The sequence below is a fragment of the Gymnoscopelus microlampas genome (genome assembly GCF_963454915.1).
Source record: "Gymnoscopelus microlampas genome assembly, chromosome: 18".
NCBI classification, from domain to species: domain Eukaryota; kingdom Metazoa; phylum Chordata; class Actinopteri; order Myctophiformes; family Myctophidae; genus Gymnoscopelus; species Gymnoscopelus microlampas.
The window spans coordinates 25178029-25195528 of NC_139955.1; the positions used below are offsets into that span (position 1 = coordinate 25178029).

The 17500-nt window shown below is 42.2% G+C and overlaps 1 protein-coding gene across 1 annotated transcript in view; it reads right to left on the reverse strand.

Moving 5' to 3' along the window:
- LOC311033974 (neuronal acetylcholine receptor subunit alpha-7-like) overlaps window positions 1–16458 on the reverse strand; it is a gene marked incomplete at both ends in the record, with an annotated part of 57763 nt that extends 41305 nt beyond the window's left edge. Inside the window, one exon of the mRNA XM_084041712.1 lies at window positions 16389–16458. Coding sequence (XP_083897838.1) covers window positions 16389–16458 — 70 coding nt within the window. The remainder of the gene's footprint in view (window positions 1–16388) is intronic.
- Between the last annotated feature and the right edge of the window lie 1042 nt (window positions 16459–17500).

Consider the following 17500-nt stretch of genomic DNA (forward strand, 5'->3'; position numbering starts at 1 on the left):
GTTGTCAGCTTGTAGATCAGCTGTTTTCACAATAAGTGTCTGTGGAACCGAGTCAAACTAATTGTAATGCCTCAACTCCTACAATTCCAAGTGCTTGTCAGGGTGGGGGGGTCCCCAGTTTAAATATGATTTGGGGGTCGCGGCCTGAAAAGGCAGTGATTTGAGGTTGTTAAGTCATGAGGCGAGTGATCCTGGACACCCAGGATCACCTCCGGTCTCCAGAATGGCGGGCGGAAGTATCTTTTCATTTGTTAAATATTTATAGAATTCACAGACAGACTTAACTACATTCAACCTGGCGTCCCTATTTTGGGCATTTCTTCAAAAATAGCTAAAATGGCATATCTGTGATGTGTTATGAGCTTATTGATGGGCCTTTTCTAAACACAACACTGTTATACGACGAAGTATACAGCATTTATTTATGAAAAAATATCAAAATAATAATATGAAATATGGAGTTACAAGGTTTCTGCCCAACAGCAAAATGTAAATGCCATTGACAGTGTGCCGGATGGTTATAAGCAGCTCTCTGCTCTTCCATCCCTTTATCTCTTTTCACTAGTTTTACATAAGCTGTCATCTCGGTTGTGGTCATAGGTTTGGCCTTTTCCCTTCACAATGCTTTAAATCTGGTCACGTCCCTAAATTGTTTACCACTCTCACTGCTCTCTGTCCCTTTCTCATTTTGCTTCTGTCACACTCCAATCCTAATTCTTTCTTTTTCTCTCCCTCTATCTTAACCTGGAGACGTAACCTCATGTCTCCAGGCTTTCCACCACGGAGGAAAGGCTAATCTCATATAGACATTGTTGCTCACGTGTCAATGTGGAATCCTCAGCGTTCATTTACCTCTGAAAGTAAAGATTTACCCTTATAGGGTCCGTGTTACACTCTGAGTTAAATTAACACTGATGGTGCACGCTATGTCAACTAGCCCACAACAAGCGTGCGTGCGACACCTCTGACATGACACGAAGGAGCTGTGTGTGTGTGTGTGTGTGTGTGTGTGTGTGTGTGTGTGTGTGTGTGTGTGTGTGTGTGTGTGTGTGTGTGTGCGTGTGCGTGTGTGTGTGTGTGTGTGTGTGTGTATGTGTGCGTGTGTGGGGGGAGATGGAAAGAGAGAGAGGGAGGGACAGAAACTTTAGTTACACTTGCAGAGTCACGTATTACTTTACCTCAGTTACATCTTCTGGTCGTTGTACTTGAATGTTGACATGAAATAATAATCCTGTGTAGTGTTTCTTTAACGCGTGGAAAAATCAAAATACAGCGTGTAGTGACGCTGTTGGTAAACACGCGCTGAAAGGCTAGGATCAAGATCCCAAGGATTCGACAGTGATGTCACTGCTATACGACATGGAAGTAGAACGCCATAAACATACTAATGGATTGCCAGGTTGGAGAAACAAGCAACCAGGTCAGTGTTGCCAGATTGTGAGCCAAAAACAAGCAACCAGGTTCATGAAAAAACAAAAGCCAGCCGAAGGGGTCCGCGATGTTTCGCGAGGGTCCGAAGGGGCCCGCTCAGCTCTTTCTCTCTGAGAGTATCCAGTCATCAGAGAAAAGTGCAGCTGGCTGTGACCAGCGCCACGGCTCACAGCATGAGTGCCCCCCGTGGGATGGAAACCACACCTGGCAAACAGACGGCTAGGAATAGCTTCTGGGTTAGGGGGCCTAGGGATGCTTCCTAACGTAACGTTGTAACGGTTTAGCAGATCGCTACAACGTCACTCCCTGTGGTTGGAATAAAGCAAGCGGACCGACGATGCAGGAAGCATGAAGCTAATGTAAAACTTTTTTTTTTTAAAAGCCCTCACAAGGCTCAAGTCTTCTTCTCATGGCACGCCTGACTTGTTTTTGTTTTTGTAATACATTACAGTATGTTGATACATTAGGCGGGGAAATGCTCATCGTGATGTGAACATCAGCCTGATGATGCATGATGCAGTAAGCACTGAATCCTGATTCATACACTGTCGTACGATGGAGTATACATTAGGCACGAGGGGGAAATGCTCATCATGATGTGGATAAGAATAGATGTCAAAAGCATGGGGAGTGGGCACAGCAGCATGTGCAATGGTAATCAGAATGCTCCTGAGAATAGAGAGTGTCAGGCATGTTGTTCTACATGAGCAGGTGAAACGAAATGGACCACATCAATTAATTGTATGGAAACCAGACGTGTTACAGTGCCAATGCATACAAAAAAACACAGAAATTAAATGTATGTTAATAATATTCACTTATTCAAACATAGCAAATCGGCGAGAGTATGGTCAAAAAGAAAATAATTAATTAAAAATATGTATACCGTAGCATTCAGAAAAAAGTTGATCCACCAGTTCCCCTGCCTCATTTAACTTCGTACACAGCAAAATCCAGAGTGTTCATTTAAAAATACACTCTGGATTTGACAGTGTTGTAATCATTATTAATGCTGATGAAGGCGATAATCACCTGCCAGCTATGATTGAATTATATCGCATCAGCAAATGAGTTTTCTCATCATGGAAATAAAATGTGGCTTGGGGTGACTCTGGAATGCCTAGTCTATCGTTAGAAGACAATAGGGCTGTGATCCAATGACCTCCAGGGACCAGAGAACCATCATATGAACCTGGAAGGATTGAACAAAGACTGTAATGACAGACCAATGACAAGTAGAGACAACAGGACTGCTACGCATACGCAACCATGCCATGGCAAGTGACGTGTGTGCGTGTTAGCCTGCGTGCGTGCATGCCTGTTTAAGTGTACAGTGTTAAGTGTTAGAAAGAGAATGAAAAAACTACAGATTAAGACAGAGAGAAAGGTTGACAATGACATAATAGTAACATAACAACTGTAAACAAAAGGGAAAAGCGTATTAGAGGTCAGACATGAACAGACACACACACACTCGCACGCACGCACGCACGCACGCACGCACGCACGCACGCACGCACGCACACACACACACACACACACACACACACACACACACACACACACACACACACACACACACACACACACACACACACACACACACACACACACACACACACACACACACACACACACACACACACACACACACACACACACACACACACAGAGCAGTGATGGAGGGACATTCATTTGACATTTTAGCCCAGTTAGCAGCAGGGCTCTGTAAAGATGGTCCACCACTTAACGAGATATCTTGAAAACTACTGCCTGGATTACCATGGAATTTGCTCCCCAACATCTTAGGCCAAATTTCCACTTGGTGTGACGCCCCCGCCCCTCTTCCACACTGTTGACTAGCCAGTCTTCAGTGATTGGCATGAGTGGTGCAGTTTATGGGTTTTTGGGAAGTATAATATACTTCCCCAAACCCATAAACTCAGGTCCTCCTTATATTATATATCATTGAAACCTGTCACTCTCTCGTTTGGGGCCTAACCCTTTTGTCAAGCTTGAATTGCGCCTTTTTGTACAACACTCTCACACAGCACATTCCATACATCCACACACTACAGAAATGACTGACCACAGACTTATACACAGTAATATGAGATATAACAAATTAAAAGTGTTACCAATAGTTTGGGACAAAAAGATTACTACATTTAATCCATTGTAAAACATTTTCCTGAAAACGGTTTTGGACTTACAAGGTTTCCATTGTACAGTGGCGATATGTACAGCACAATACAAATCGTATCGTACAGTACAGTAGTACAGTACATACACAGCAGAGTGAGTGTAAAAATGGACCCATGGCTAAGTGCATCTGCCAGTGCAACCTGAGACTTAATGTGAATACATTTAAACTAAGGTCAGAACTACTTCAGCAATGGTCTAATGTAATTCCTTTAATATGAATCACTTGGCTAAGTCAGCCATAGCCTGGCGTAGCTAGACTATATCACTGCGTGGATATGAGTCTGGTGCTTCCATGAGGACGTTTTTCTTCCCAAGGGGCGGGATCAAAACAATAGCCCTCGACGCAATTGGTTAGACCTACAACCAACTACCAATTACAGTCTCCCATATTCGAATACTGAGCCCTGATTGGTTCCCCACGTCTCCTGGAACAGGAAATGGATTCTCTATGGAGCGGTGCCAGACCCAAATCACAGAGTGCAATTTGTTTTTGCACTCGCAGATTCGTCTGGTCCCAGGCTAAGTCAGCCAGACAAGGTCAGAAATGAAAGACCAGTGCAAAATCCAAGCCTGGGGTCCAGTGTGGGGTTGCACCATCAGAACCTAAGTTCTGTCCTAAGTTAGGGTGTAAAGTCCTTACTAGAGGCTTAGTAATTACAAGATAGTTTGTAACTAGTAAGTTACTAAATGATGTTGCACCACGACTGTTAATGGCATAACTTAGTGTGAGGTGGTGCAACTGGCTACAGGTGACTAGCCTATCCATAACCTATTACTAGAGAGATAGAGAGAGAGAGAGAGAGAGAGAGAGAGAGAGAGAGAGAGAGAGAGAGAGAGAGAGAGAGAGAGAGAGAGAGAGACGGGGGGGGGGACAGACATATATTTACAGAGGGAGACAGAGACAGAGAGAGGAAAGTGAGAGAGGAAGAAGGACGAACGAGAAGAAGGACAGCATTTTAAAGACGAAACAGAGGATGAAACAGGAGGGAGGAGACAGGAGTGACAGAGCAAGGGACAGCATAGGAGACAAGAGAGATGCAACAATGTTGAGAGTTCGCATCTATGAGAGTTCGCATCTATCTATATAGCATATATGAGGCATCTGAAAACAAGCGGCCACCATACTTTCTATAGCCGACTGGTCATGCTTGTCACATTCTTGTGTGTGTGGGTGGGCGTGGGGAAAGGAGGATGTCTATGTGCATACATTTGCACTATGCATGTTCATTCTCTTCATATGAGTATGCTTGATGATGGCGCTTAAAGCCACTGGCGAGCCATGGACGGAGCCATTAACACCCACGGCACGTGACAGGCTACATTGGGGAGCAACGATCAGATTAGGGTGCCCGCTGTTGTGCGTGCCTGTTGTGCGCGCGTGCGCGCGTGTGCGTGTGTGTGTGTGTGTGTGTGTGTGTGTGTGTGTGTGTGTGTGTGTGTGTGTGTGTGTGTGTGTGTGTGGGGGGGGGGGGGGGGTTAATGGCGTATAGATGGTTGAATTCATAAGAGTGATTTATAATCTATGCCTGAGGAGCTCAAGGCCATAAAACTAGTGGAGATTTAATCCTAATCCAGTGGGTAAAACAGGCCAGGCATGTCACAGCTCTGAATGCAGGGCTACAGTGCTAGAAGCAGTGAAACTGCGTACAGAGAAGGCATAAAATAAAATGTCAACCATAATTCATAATTCAATAAGTTGTGGGCATACTTCTGTTGGGGCCCCCATCATAACGGGAGTAGGAACATGTTTTAATGAGGCTGTGTCTGGCGGTTGGGAGTAAATTTCGCCAACAAGGGAAGAAAAAGAAAAGGTTGAAGCACCCATGTGCTATAAATACAGTTTCGTGAGGGAAAAGGGAAGCCCTTGGGCTTGGGCTTACTTCAAGTCAGACAAGGATATAGTTAAAATGCCTAAAGTTATTGTTTAGGACATAACGTAATGCCCTAAACACTAAAGACATTTTAACTATAGCCTTGGCTCAATGCAAGGGTGTCTGAAGTAAGCCCAAGGGCTTCCCTTTTCTCTAGTCTAGAACATATTCGTGAGCACCTTGCATTCACCTGGACTGACTGGAGTTTACCACCTCAAGCCAAGAGCACCTGGTATCTTTTGTTCTGAATGACTTTGTGTTGCTGTTCATGATTCACCATTTTGATAACTTGGAAGGTTACTTCAGCATAGTAGCCCATTATTTGTTTACGGTTTTGATATTGTCCGGGATGAGAAGCAACACACCGTTAATATTCTGGACATGTAAAAAAACATGAACTCATGAAAACTCCATGAATAAAGCGCAGAGTGTCAAAAACATTCTGCTGACCATGGAAAAATGACAGAGAGCACTAGAAAGGAACACTAGAAAGGAGCAGTCCTTGGAGCGCATATCTCTGTCAGGCTGGGTGGCCTATACACAGGGCTGTGTAAAAGTGGGTTGCAGCCGCCAGGACCCGACGGCAGGACCCGGAGGCTGCCCCCTATGGGCAGATGTGAAAGCGCTTTTGGAGGTGCACTCACATCACATAAAATAACGTGATTCCAATTTGGGGTTGATTGGATCATGTTATAAGCCTTTTTTCTCCTTTTTAGGACGGCTCAAGCGAAGCGAGCCGTCCTCTATGGAGAGAGATCAAAGGCAAGTGAGGTATGTAGGAGTTAACCTCTCGAGCTATATAAAGAGAGGAGGTGGCTTAGGCGAAAAAGGGGCGTAACGGGGCGTGATTTGGTCAGGGACTCTCTGTTTGTGGGAAAAAGGGGGCGGTCTTGGTAAAAAAGGGTCTGGAACGCGTCGTCATTGCTTCGTTGCCACCGATTGGTTGCTGCAACTTGGCTTCATGCAGGGCGACGCCCCCTCTTTGCTCCAAACACCGATTGGTTGCTGGCTTCATGCAGGGAGACGCCCCCTCTCACGCCCCCTCTCAGGTCTGAACATGCCCCCTCTCACAACTGAACATGTTTGCACCGCCGCCATTGTTCCAACACCAGTGTCCGCCCACGCAGCCTAAAGCCCCGCACTCCCCTCTACACACTGAGTTAGTTCTTCATGCAGTATCACTCTGCAGAGAGGCATCAGAATTTTGTATTAAATTATAGAATGCACCAAAACATTAATAAGTGTCGACTTGAATCTATTTAAGCCACAATAAAGCCCCGCTTTTATTTTTGATATTTTTTTGGGGTTTATTTCGCATAGTTTTAGATGATTTTCCGTGCACATTTCCTCATTTAAGCATCGCGAGCTGCGAACGGCCTTTTTGCATGTAGTTGAAGCGCAAGGGGGGGAGAGAGTCGCAGATAGACAGCTGGAGAGTTGAATAACCTCTTCAAATAACCAGATTTATTTACCAAAGTAGCCTATGTAGGCGACCTACATGTTTATGTTTTAGCTTAGACACGGGTAGCCTACAATAGTTGATAGATGATTGGTTTCTTTTAGGAGCGCTTTGTGATGCACCGTGCAGTTAAATCCGCGGTGTCAATAAATTCCACTGCCCGCTCTTTGATGAGTCCTCCATCCTCCATGAATCGAATACAAACTGCAACTAGTTCCCGTTTGGAAAGCGGAAAATCTTTATACGCGAGTAGGCCTATTGCAAAATATTGTCCAATGTCCACTGAGTTCAGCCTTTATTTTACCAAGCAGGACTGATGCTGCAGCCTGAAGCAGCTTGCCCTGAAAGTGGTTTAGGCGGTCGATCGCGGTGGCTACCGTTCGTTTAGGCGTCCTCGCGTCGATGAGTTTGCTCTGGACAAACTTTTTTTTTTACGCTGGTGCCATTGCTGCCTCTCTGCTGTCTCAACAATCAAAAATGAAGAGAACGAGGCCAGGACATGTGTGTGCTGTTTATATTGTGCGCTTATGTCATGACGTAGAAAACCGGTTCTGTGAATGAGGGACACAGACAGACACATTTCACACTCGAGTGTGAAATGGGATTCTGAGAATACACATTGGCTCAATTGCTCAAAAGACCCAACATCCTCCAGACACGCAGGACGTAGAGAGAATGGATGTGTATTACGTTATTTGTCAGCCTTAAGTATAGGGGCGATATTCATAGTAAATACACAAAAAGCTGTCTGGCGGAAGGAAGGCACAGTGGCCCTCATTTATCAACGCGGTGCAGCCCGAATAATGAACGTACGGCGATATCACCGCACCTTTCGGCATTTATCAATATATCCTGACGAGGCCTTCATCCTACTTTACGCTGAGATCTCACGTCTGGTCGAGACCAGTTGTTGACGTTGCCTGCGCCCGTTTATTCCATTCTAGACCTGCGGAGCAGACGGTCTGACAGGCATCTGGACACATATATCCACTCCAAAATGTATATCTACACTAATAAATAATCCCTGTGAAAATATAACATTTTATAAAGTAATTTAAACAAACTGCTTTAACAGTCACTCGGTTAAGCTTGCAGATCTGCATGGCTGCGTTGGCTATTTGAAAATAGCAGATCTACAAGCTCACAACAGGTCCCATTGCGACGCGTTGTGAGCTTGTGGATCTGCTATTTTCAGCGCAGCAGCGATTCTGCGAGATCATTTTCGGGAGCCCCGACATTCTTTTCATGGACACGTGAGGTCTACAAACTTACAGTAGCTTGTCCTATGTTATGGAGTTATGTCATAGAGAGTTATGTAGGCTACACAACCTGGCTGGGTTAAGGATATAAACCCGACGCTCCAATATTAACGTGGCGGCACGGAATCACTGCATTCCGCCCGAGTCTCAAAATGCACAATTTGTGAGCGCCATCATGTTCACACATTACAACAACAATAAGGCTCAAACCCATTCAGGGACATTAATCACTTATACAAAATGTTTTGCATCAATGAAGTCAATAACATGCTATTCAATCTGTCGCATCATACACATGGACATAGTAAATGCATCTGTATGTTTACACATTGAAATGTGTAAACATAGTGGAGCACAATAGCATAAGTGTAATGTCACCTTAAACATGTAGGCTAGCTTTGTTGTTTTATAGCAATAGTATATAAATGCATTTTCTGTCATCAAACCTATGTATTCCTTTTTACGTTACTGTATGTGTTGTTTAGCATAGGACAACCACAACATTCAGGTCAGCTGTTTGTAACATCGCATCCGGGGTACTACAGCCAACGTCATTGTCAAGACAAATAGAGTGTGTGTGAATGGCCCCTGCTGGACGGGCTGCTTTCCCAGTTAGCAGTACTTCATAACGTCATTATATCACACAGGTTTATAGACCTTTAGTTATGAATTGCATTGCAAACTGACGTGATTCAAATATAAATGAAATGGCATGGTGGAAAGAAGTGATCGAATGTTTTACTTAAGTAAAAGTATCAATACTGCAATGTACAAGTACTGCATGATGAGAAAGGATTCGGAGATAATAATGTGCTTCAGTAAAACTATTAGTATTTAAATGGGCTTACAGTACCCAAAGTACAAAAATGTTTGCAAATAGCAGATGTGGAGCTGACAACGCAACTTAAACTACGACAAACTAAGCGTTATTCTCTGCCAGCCCTTGAAATACCCGTACACACAATTAGCTTTGGTGCCATGAGGTCAGCTTGTACATGGGCAGTTTAAAACATATTTTTTATAGGCTAGGCTACATGTTACCACTTGAAAATGGGCCATTGTGCATAATGACTACTTTTACATTTGATACTTTACGTACATTATGAAGCCAATACTTTTGTACTTGTGAAACTCTAGTAGGCTACATGTGGAATTCCGGACCATTTGTAACAGAATATTTTAATATTGTTAGCCTTCAGTGCTATCATGCACAGTTCTAAACTAATTCGTCTCATCGTCCGACAACAGCACAGTCAAATGCAAAAATCACACATTGCAAAAAGCACACATTTCTTTGATGATGATGTTGGTTTGGTAATTGTTGTCGGCCAACCGAGCGCGTCCTCCTCTCGGAATGGGTCGCTCCGCTCTGCTCAGCTCTTTGATGAACAGCTGGCTCTCCCGCACGTCCTCCACGTTGCTTGTCCGACTCGGAACCGAACTCCCTCTCGTCTCGTGGGGGTTGGTTTGGCAGAGATGATTACGTTTCGCCTCTCCCACGACGCTCGTCGACAAGAGACCCACGACGTCGAGCTAGCCTAGCACTCCTCACGTGAACAACACCAATCTCCGTACTTTCCTCGTCGCACGGGCTGACTGTTAAATAACTGTACCGATATCTGAGCTCAACCTAACTCAAGCTATTCCCTTCGGTCCAGGGACGAATACACGTAGTAGATTTGGCGTAAAACACTCAAACTACAACACAACAACTACACATAAAAACACGCAAAACCGATACTGACTTTTGGTAATTTATTACACACACACACACACACACACACACACACGGTTACTAAACTACTAATACTTGGTACAGTATCTGATAGCCTCAGCCAGCCCAAGAGAAACTACACACATTAGCTCTCCTTAAAGTGGGTGCTAAAGATAAGCATTGTAAGATGCTGTTGCAGTAGAAGTAGCTTATTTAACTGTAAACAGAAAACACACAAATGGAAAATACTATTAAAACTACGCAAACAACATAAAATAACACACAAAATGACCATTTTCCATGCACAATTGTTTACCAGCTCGCATTCAAAGTGCAGTCGTTCTCATATGCTGGGATGAAATGCTCTTTCAGATGTAAACAACTTTACTGCGCATGTGCAAGACCACTCGTGGAATTCCTTTGCAATAACACACAAGTTTCACATAAACACGGATGTTTGTCGCATCACAAAATTAAGTCATTCTTCCCATGACATCTTAATTTCCACAGGAATCAAAACCACAAAGAACATTTGCAAATTGGAGTAAATACGGTTAAATGTGTGGTAAAAGTGGAATCGAAAATAACAGTGCGTCCTCCGTGCGCTAGCCTAACTTGGTTAATAATGCGCTTGTATGAGGTTACCAAACACACTGTTTTTAGCCAAACACAGTACTGTCCGCTATTAATTACTTACTTATCGACGCCGCAAGTCACGTTATTATGCTTTTTCATGGCCTTGTAAAGACGATCACTTCCGCATTTTCTTCTTCGGTGGTATAAACTATGACACGGTTGCCAGATTTTCGAGAGAGTAATAAGCAACCAGGTCAATGAAAACAAGCCCAAAGATGTAAGTGGCTATATGAGCACTATAAACCTATATGCATCGGCTTTTTGAAAATAGACGATTTGGAAATAGCCGATCTACAAGCTCACAACAAAATAATAAAAACAAATAAAAAGCAACTAGCAATATTTGCAAGCAACTTCACAGAGAACGAGGTCGCTTATAATTACTATACATGGCAACACTAGTTACAAACAAAACATGTGTCATGAAATAGCAGATCTACAAGCTCACAACGCGTCGCCGCCTTGTGAGCTTGTAGATCTGCTATTTTGTATTTTGATTGAATACTGTATTTACAAAAGTATTTGTAGCTATGATTCCCTGCTTTCATATGACATGAAATAACAAAAATGAAAAAAGCCTAGATGACTTATCTGTTGTCGTGGTGGGTTAGATAGATAGATAGATAGATAGATAGATCCATCGATAGATAGATACACACATGCATTTTTAAAAAAAAATCTCAATAGCACAATACCTCCCTACAGCAAACCACATCCCATCTTCACTTTTAAAGACCCACCCACACAACAGCATTACTTCAATTCACGTCTACACAAAGTAGCTTCAATGATGTACATGTTAATGCTTAATACCTTTTCATGCCACCTCATGCATTGTTTTTCTCCTCTGAATGTACATAGCCATGGCAGGATATGGCCTTCGACATAAGGTCTTACAGTGGCCTTCATGTAACATCACTGGTAATTAGAGTCCGACCGATAGGGATTTTTGTGACCGATACCGATAACCGATTTTAGAGAGGTTTGGATTATATCGGTCACCGATAACCGATATGCAACCGATATTGTGAATTTTATTAGCTGGAATGAAAATAGGCCTTTTCTGTTTGTTTTTTTTTACATTTACTCAAGTACTGTACTTAGGAAAATTTTAAGTAAAATTTTGAGGTATTTTTTTTACTATTATTATTATTAGTAGTAGTAGTAGTAGGCTAGTAGTAGTAGTAGTAGTAGTAGTAGTAGTAAAGTATTGGAAAGTATTTCCAATTTTCAACACTTTTACTTCTACTCCATCTCAGAGGCAAATATTATACTTTTACTCCACTACAATTATTTGAAAACTTTAGTTACTAGTTACTTTGTAGATTAAGCTCTAGAATATTATAAACAACACACACATTAACCACTTCAGCCCTACACATATCTGCCATTTGAAAATAGCAGATTTACAAGCTTGTAGATCTGCTATTTTCCAAAGATTTTTATACATTTGAAATCTTGTTGAACAGGACATCGTGACAGTCGACCGTCGTGTATCCATGGCTATTACTCCCTCTAACATTTCCCATGTTTTTAGCAGTGGTGGAAAAAGTACTCAAATTCTTTACTTAAGTAAAAGTACCAATACTGCAATATAGAAATACTCTTGTTACAAGTAAAAGTCCAGAATTCAAAATTTACTTGAGTAAAAGTACAAAAGTATTGGCATCAAAATGTACTTAAAGTACCAAAAGTAAAAGTACTAAATATTTGAAAATAGCAGATCGAGCTTGTAGATCGGCTAGGTATAAAATAGGGTTAAAGTGGTTAATGTATGTTTCATTATATCATAATTTATATCTGAAAAGTAACTAGTAAGTAACTAAAGTTTTCAAATAAATGTAGTGGAGTAAAAGTACAATAGTTGCCTCTGAGATGTAGTGGAGTAGTAGTAAAAGTATTGGAAATTGGAAATACTCAAGTAAAGTACCGATACCTCAAAATTGTACTTAAGTACAGTACTTGAGTAAATGTACTTAGTTACTTTCCACCACAGTTTTTTAGTGTATTGAAATAATGTCATGCATATTTGTCCAGTGCATAGCCTACTGCAGGCCTTGTTGACTAGATTTAGGAGAGATTTTTAAGCTCTTGCTCCTGAAATGATCGATTATTTTTAAGGGGAAACGCCATCATTTAACATGCAAGTCAATGGGTGAGAAGGAGATTGCCAGGCACAAATGGTAGTGTAGGTAATTAATGTATTTGTGCAAGATGACCCTGCTACTGTATATAAAATGTGTATATTACTCGTTCATCATGGTTCATGTTCAAATAGCTCAATCCAAAATATAATGCTGTAGGCCTAAGTGTTAAGGTTGTTACACACCGGGGCGATTTTTTCGTGCGAATAATGCGTTTTTTTTTAAAACCTTATAAAGTCAATGGCTCCGTACATGGAGCGAAAAAGCGAAAAAGCGAAGCGAAAAAGCGTCTTTTAATTATTCGGAACGAGTCCGAATTTTGCGTATATTCGCTATTTTCGCCGGTGTGTAAGGACCTTAAGGCTGTATTTACGCACCTGCTTAATTGTAATTAATGCTTCAACATAATTATGACCGGTATTTTTTATCAGATGTCTGATAAATTTGATTCATTCCGGACATTGGGACCAGCAGGTTACAATCCTATATCGCAACCCCTGGTATACCACATTGCTTAGCAGAGTTCAGTGATGCAAATGCATGTCAAGTTGATCAACAGATTGTATTATTCCCCAATGCAATAACAGTACTGAAATGAAGGCTATAAGGGCAATAATGGGAGCCCTTTTTTTTTAAAGTAACTTCAAAGTTACTTTTCACAGTAACGCATTACTTTTTGGTGTAAGTAACTTGTAAAGTAACTGAGTTACTTTTAAATGAAGTAACTAGTAATGGCATTGGTAACTGGTCACTGGTTTTCAGTAACTAGCACAACACTAGCACAACACTACAACGGTGCAACCGAGAGTTATACTTCTCCAGTACAACGGTGTCTAACCGAGAGTTATACTTCTCCAGTACAACGGTGTCTAACCGAGAGTCCATGCAGATCACAGTTGACAAATATTATATATTATCAGAGCTATTATTAATGTTATCGGTTTTATCGGGATGACGTCATAATTCCTGATATCGAACCGATAATTATCGGGCCGATACTTATCGTGCACGAATAATTTTATCGCGAATTATTTTTATATTTTTCTCTGTTGTTGGTGACAACTCTAGTGCGTCCCATGGACGCCACGACGGTGTCATGAATGCGTCCTTTCACAATATTGTGCGTCAGCGACGCAGGACGCAGGCCTATGAGCATCTCTGCTCAGTGCGGCTGCAGAGTTCATGTGCAACATCTTGCATGCATGGCTGTGGCTTTACAGTTTTCCTTCGCCGTGTCTGTAGGTCACCCCCAGGGACCCCCAAGGGTCTCCAGGGACCCCTAAGGGGGGGGGGGGAACGCGGACCTCCTTTTTTTTTTTTTTTTTTTCATCCCATGCTTTTGGACCCCCAAAACTATTTTATTTTTTTTGGGGGGGGGGGGGGGGGGGGGGGGCCTGCGCCGTCCATCATGACATCTATGTCATTCTTTCTTGTTTTGAAATAGGCCCCTCCCACTCATTTGGGAAGCCAAATACAGGCAGACAGTATGGAATATCAAAAAGCTGTTTGATTGTCATTGTCACATGACTCCCGAGATCATGTGTACCAAATGTGGCGAAGATTGATTGAGAAGATTGAAAAAACATCATGTTTCTGCAGCAAACAAACACTGACATTTGTAACATTTGTGGCACCCCACATAAGTCATTCAATAGATTCCTTGGGGTCCAAGGAATCACTTTAAAGGTAAAGTGGGCTGGTATGGGTGATTTGAAAGATATACTGTAATATGCCTACAATAGCAGATGTAACCACTTTTGTCCCTATTCTAGGGTGCATTCGGTGAAAATAGCAGATCTGCAACCTCACTGAACAGCTATAACTTCCACAAAGATATTTAGTTTCGAGGGGGAAAAGGAGTGGACCTACTGTAGCATCCCTTGGGGACTCCGGTCAATAACGTACTGTATATAGCCTGGGGTTTAAGTGCTTAAGCCACACTAACACCATGGACCTCTAGCTTTCATGAGCAAGTCAATGTGGCTACCACGTGAGCCTGTGTGTTTACGTTTAGCTGAGTACTGTTGTCCAAAAAAAACGTTTTTTTTATTTCAATAATCCCAATTTGGGATGATATGTAGTTGAGTGGTTATGGTGCATACATCATGAGCGCAATGCCCTGATCAGCCAGTCCCCGGCCGGATCATTTGCCAAATGTCATTCCCCTCCCATCTTGTCACTGTCCAATAAAGGCTTCACCCCCCCCCCCCCCCCCCCCCCCCCACCCCCCCCCCCCCCACCACCGACACCATTTCCCTCTAAATTATCCTCACTTCAACCTTCCTGCCACTGTCTAGTGCGTCTCTTGGCAGGCTACAACCATAGGCAGTGCAGATGTGCACAGAAGCTTCTCAGTGGTAAGCTGGTTGTTAGAGCTATAAACCTCCATGTTCAAAGCCCCATCAGCAATCCTGTTTTCCTTGCCTCAATTAGAACTGACTCTAAAACAACCCCAGAAGACAACCTTGGGCACTTTGGATATTGTATTTTGTCAGGGAAGTGAGTCATTTTGGTGTCATAGAATATCAAAATGTATACCAGACATTCAATCAGTCATTATGGCTATTGTTCCTCAACACTCTAAAGTAAAATGTGATAACATAACATCACCATGAAAGCTGCCACGACTGAGGCGTCTTTTGGCTTGAAAAATAGGAGGAGAAGTCATGGTTTAAGTAGATATAAACCAACAAATGACAACTTTAACACCACTGATCTCGGATGCGTATTAACAGTAACAGCAGCTGTATTCTCATATCAACATTTTGAGGGACCTCAGTTTCCCACACAAAATATGTCACTTATTTCTCACACTCTTTCTCTTTGTCTCACTTTAGTCCCGCCATTCCTTCACTCCCATCAATCATCCTTCAAGTCTTGAAGGCACTTACGAGATGAACACTGATGATTCACGTTAGAAAAATGATGATGTGTGCAAAGTGGTCACACATAGGTTATGATGATGTCCTTTACAATAAAAAATAAAAACTTTGAGCCCCACACCTCACTAAACCCTCTATGCTGTATCACATATTATTATTTCCCACTAGCCCATTATCATCATCCCCAGAGATGGTGATGGTGATAGGCTAGGTGGGAAATAATAATTGTCATGTTGAACATCAATGGAACACATACATGCAAGCACATAGCCTTGCCTACAGATGTGCACGCATGCATGAACACAGGCAAGTATAGCTACACTCAGATCTGTGTGTATGAGTGTGAAATGTTGCTTAATAATACCCAGAGAGTCAGAGACATCTCAGCCTCCAGTCCCCAAGATCTTTTTATGTTATCCTTTTAGCCCAAGTGTTACTGTAGCCTACTTCCATGCTGTTTACATCTTTACTAATAAAGTATTCAATCAATCAATAAAAAAAAGTAAAAGTGAGCTACATTTAGGATTAAGTAGCTAGTCTAAAAACAAGTGAGACTTTATTCTTTCCTTTTGTTTTATAGTCAGGCAACTTTAAAATCTACCAAACATGTAGTCTACAAATTGTGCAAACTGTAGAATATTATCAAAATTCGAATTAGTAGGTTAAATATCAAATCATATTCAACATGTAGCCAATCAGTCTTTTATGTTTTTTTTGTATTTATTTATTTTATTCTACATGATGTAGCATGCATTGATAAGTGAAGTCAAATCTAATATAGGCCTACCTCTGAAGAGCAGGGTCATCCAAATATAGAATCCAACTGGACCGAGTCCCCAAAACTTCGGACACCGCATCCTGGCACCGTTCACCCGGACTCCAGCTCTCTCAGTGTGGGATAGAGAGGCTTGGCTGTGATGTGAACATTTGTCTGTAAAAAGGAGGAGGGGAGAGAGAGGCGGATGATACAGACAGAATGAGTGAGGAGTAGTTAAGATGTGCGCGTTCACGCTTAAACAGTCCCCTTAAGCAAATCGCCCAATAATACCAGTGAAGCACGCAAAACAACAGGCATGTGCCCACAGTGCCTGCTACAACAACGCATAATAATTATAGAATAAACTTAGCCTATTGAAAGTCGCGATTTGAAGTGGGATTCGAGACTTTAATATCACCAGTGGTCCGGGGACGACCAGACCAGTGGTCCTTGAGGGGGTTCCAGGTGGTCCCCAGCTAAATGAGTTGGTGTCAGGATCTGCGTTCTGTCTTGTTTGTTTTTGAAGTGTTTCTGGTACTTTATTCTGTTGTATCGTTCCTATTGTTTCCTGTTCTCCTTGTAGTTTTATTTTGTAGTGATGTCCTAGTGTTTTCCTGTCTGCCCTAGTTACTGTTAGTGTTTCCTGTCCTGTCTCACCTCCCTGTGATTATTAGTTATCTCCACCTGTGTCCTGTTAGTCGGAGTCCCTTAGCCAATTGCGTCTTAATTGTCTGTTGAGTTCACCTTGTCCTGTTATCCTCGTGTGTATTTAATCCCTGTGTTTGGGCGTGTTCTGTGTTGGATTATATTGTAAGTAACCTGCGTTCTTCTGTGATGTCCTCAATTCAATGTTTGGCTATTAAACCCCCTGTAAAGTCGGATTTTGTCTTGAGTTTGCATCTGGGTCCTAAACCGTCAGTCCTGACAGTTGGTGACCAAATGGACCCTTATTAGATCTTTAACTCTTGAGAGCATAAAATGAGTTAATAATGTAATTCTTGAGAACCTAAAATTAAACCAAATTGACCCGTAGCCTAAAGGATGTTAAACATCTACATTACCTAAATACAGAATTGTTCTTTTGATCATCGTTTGCCTGTTATCTCTCCTATGGTAGGCCTACCTATGCATCAACACGGCAT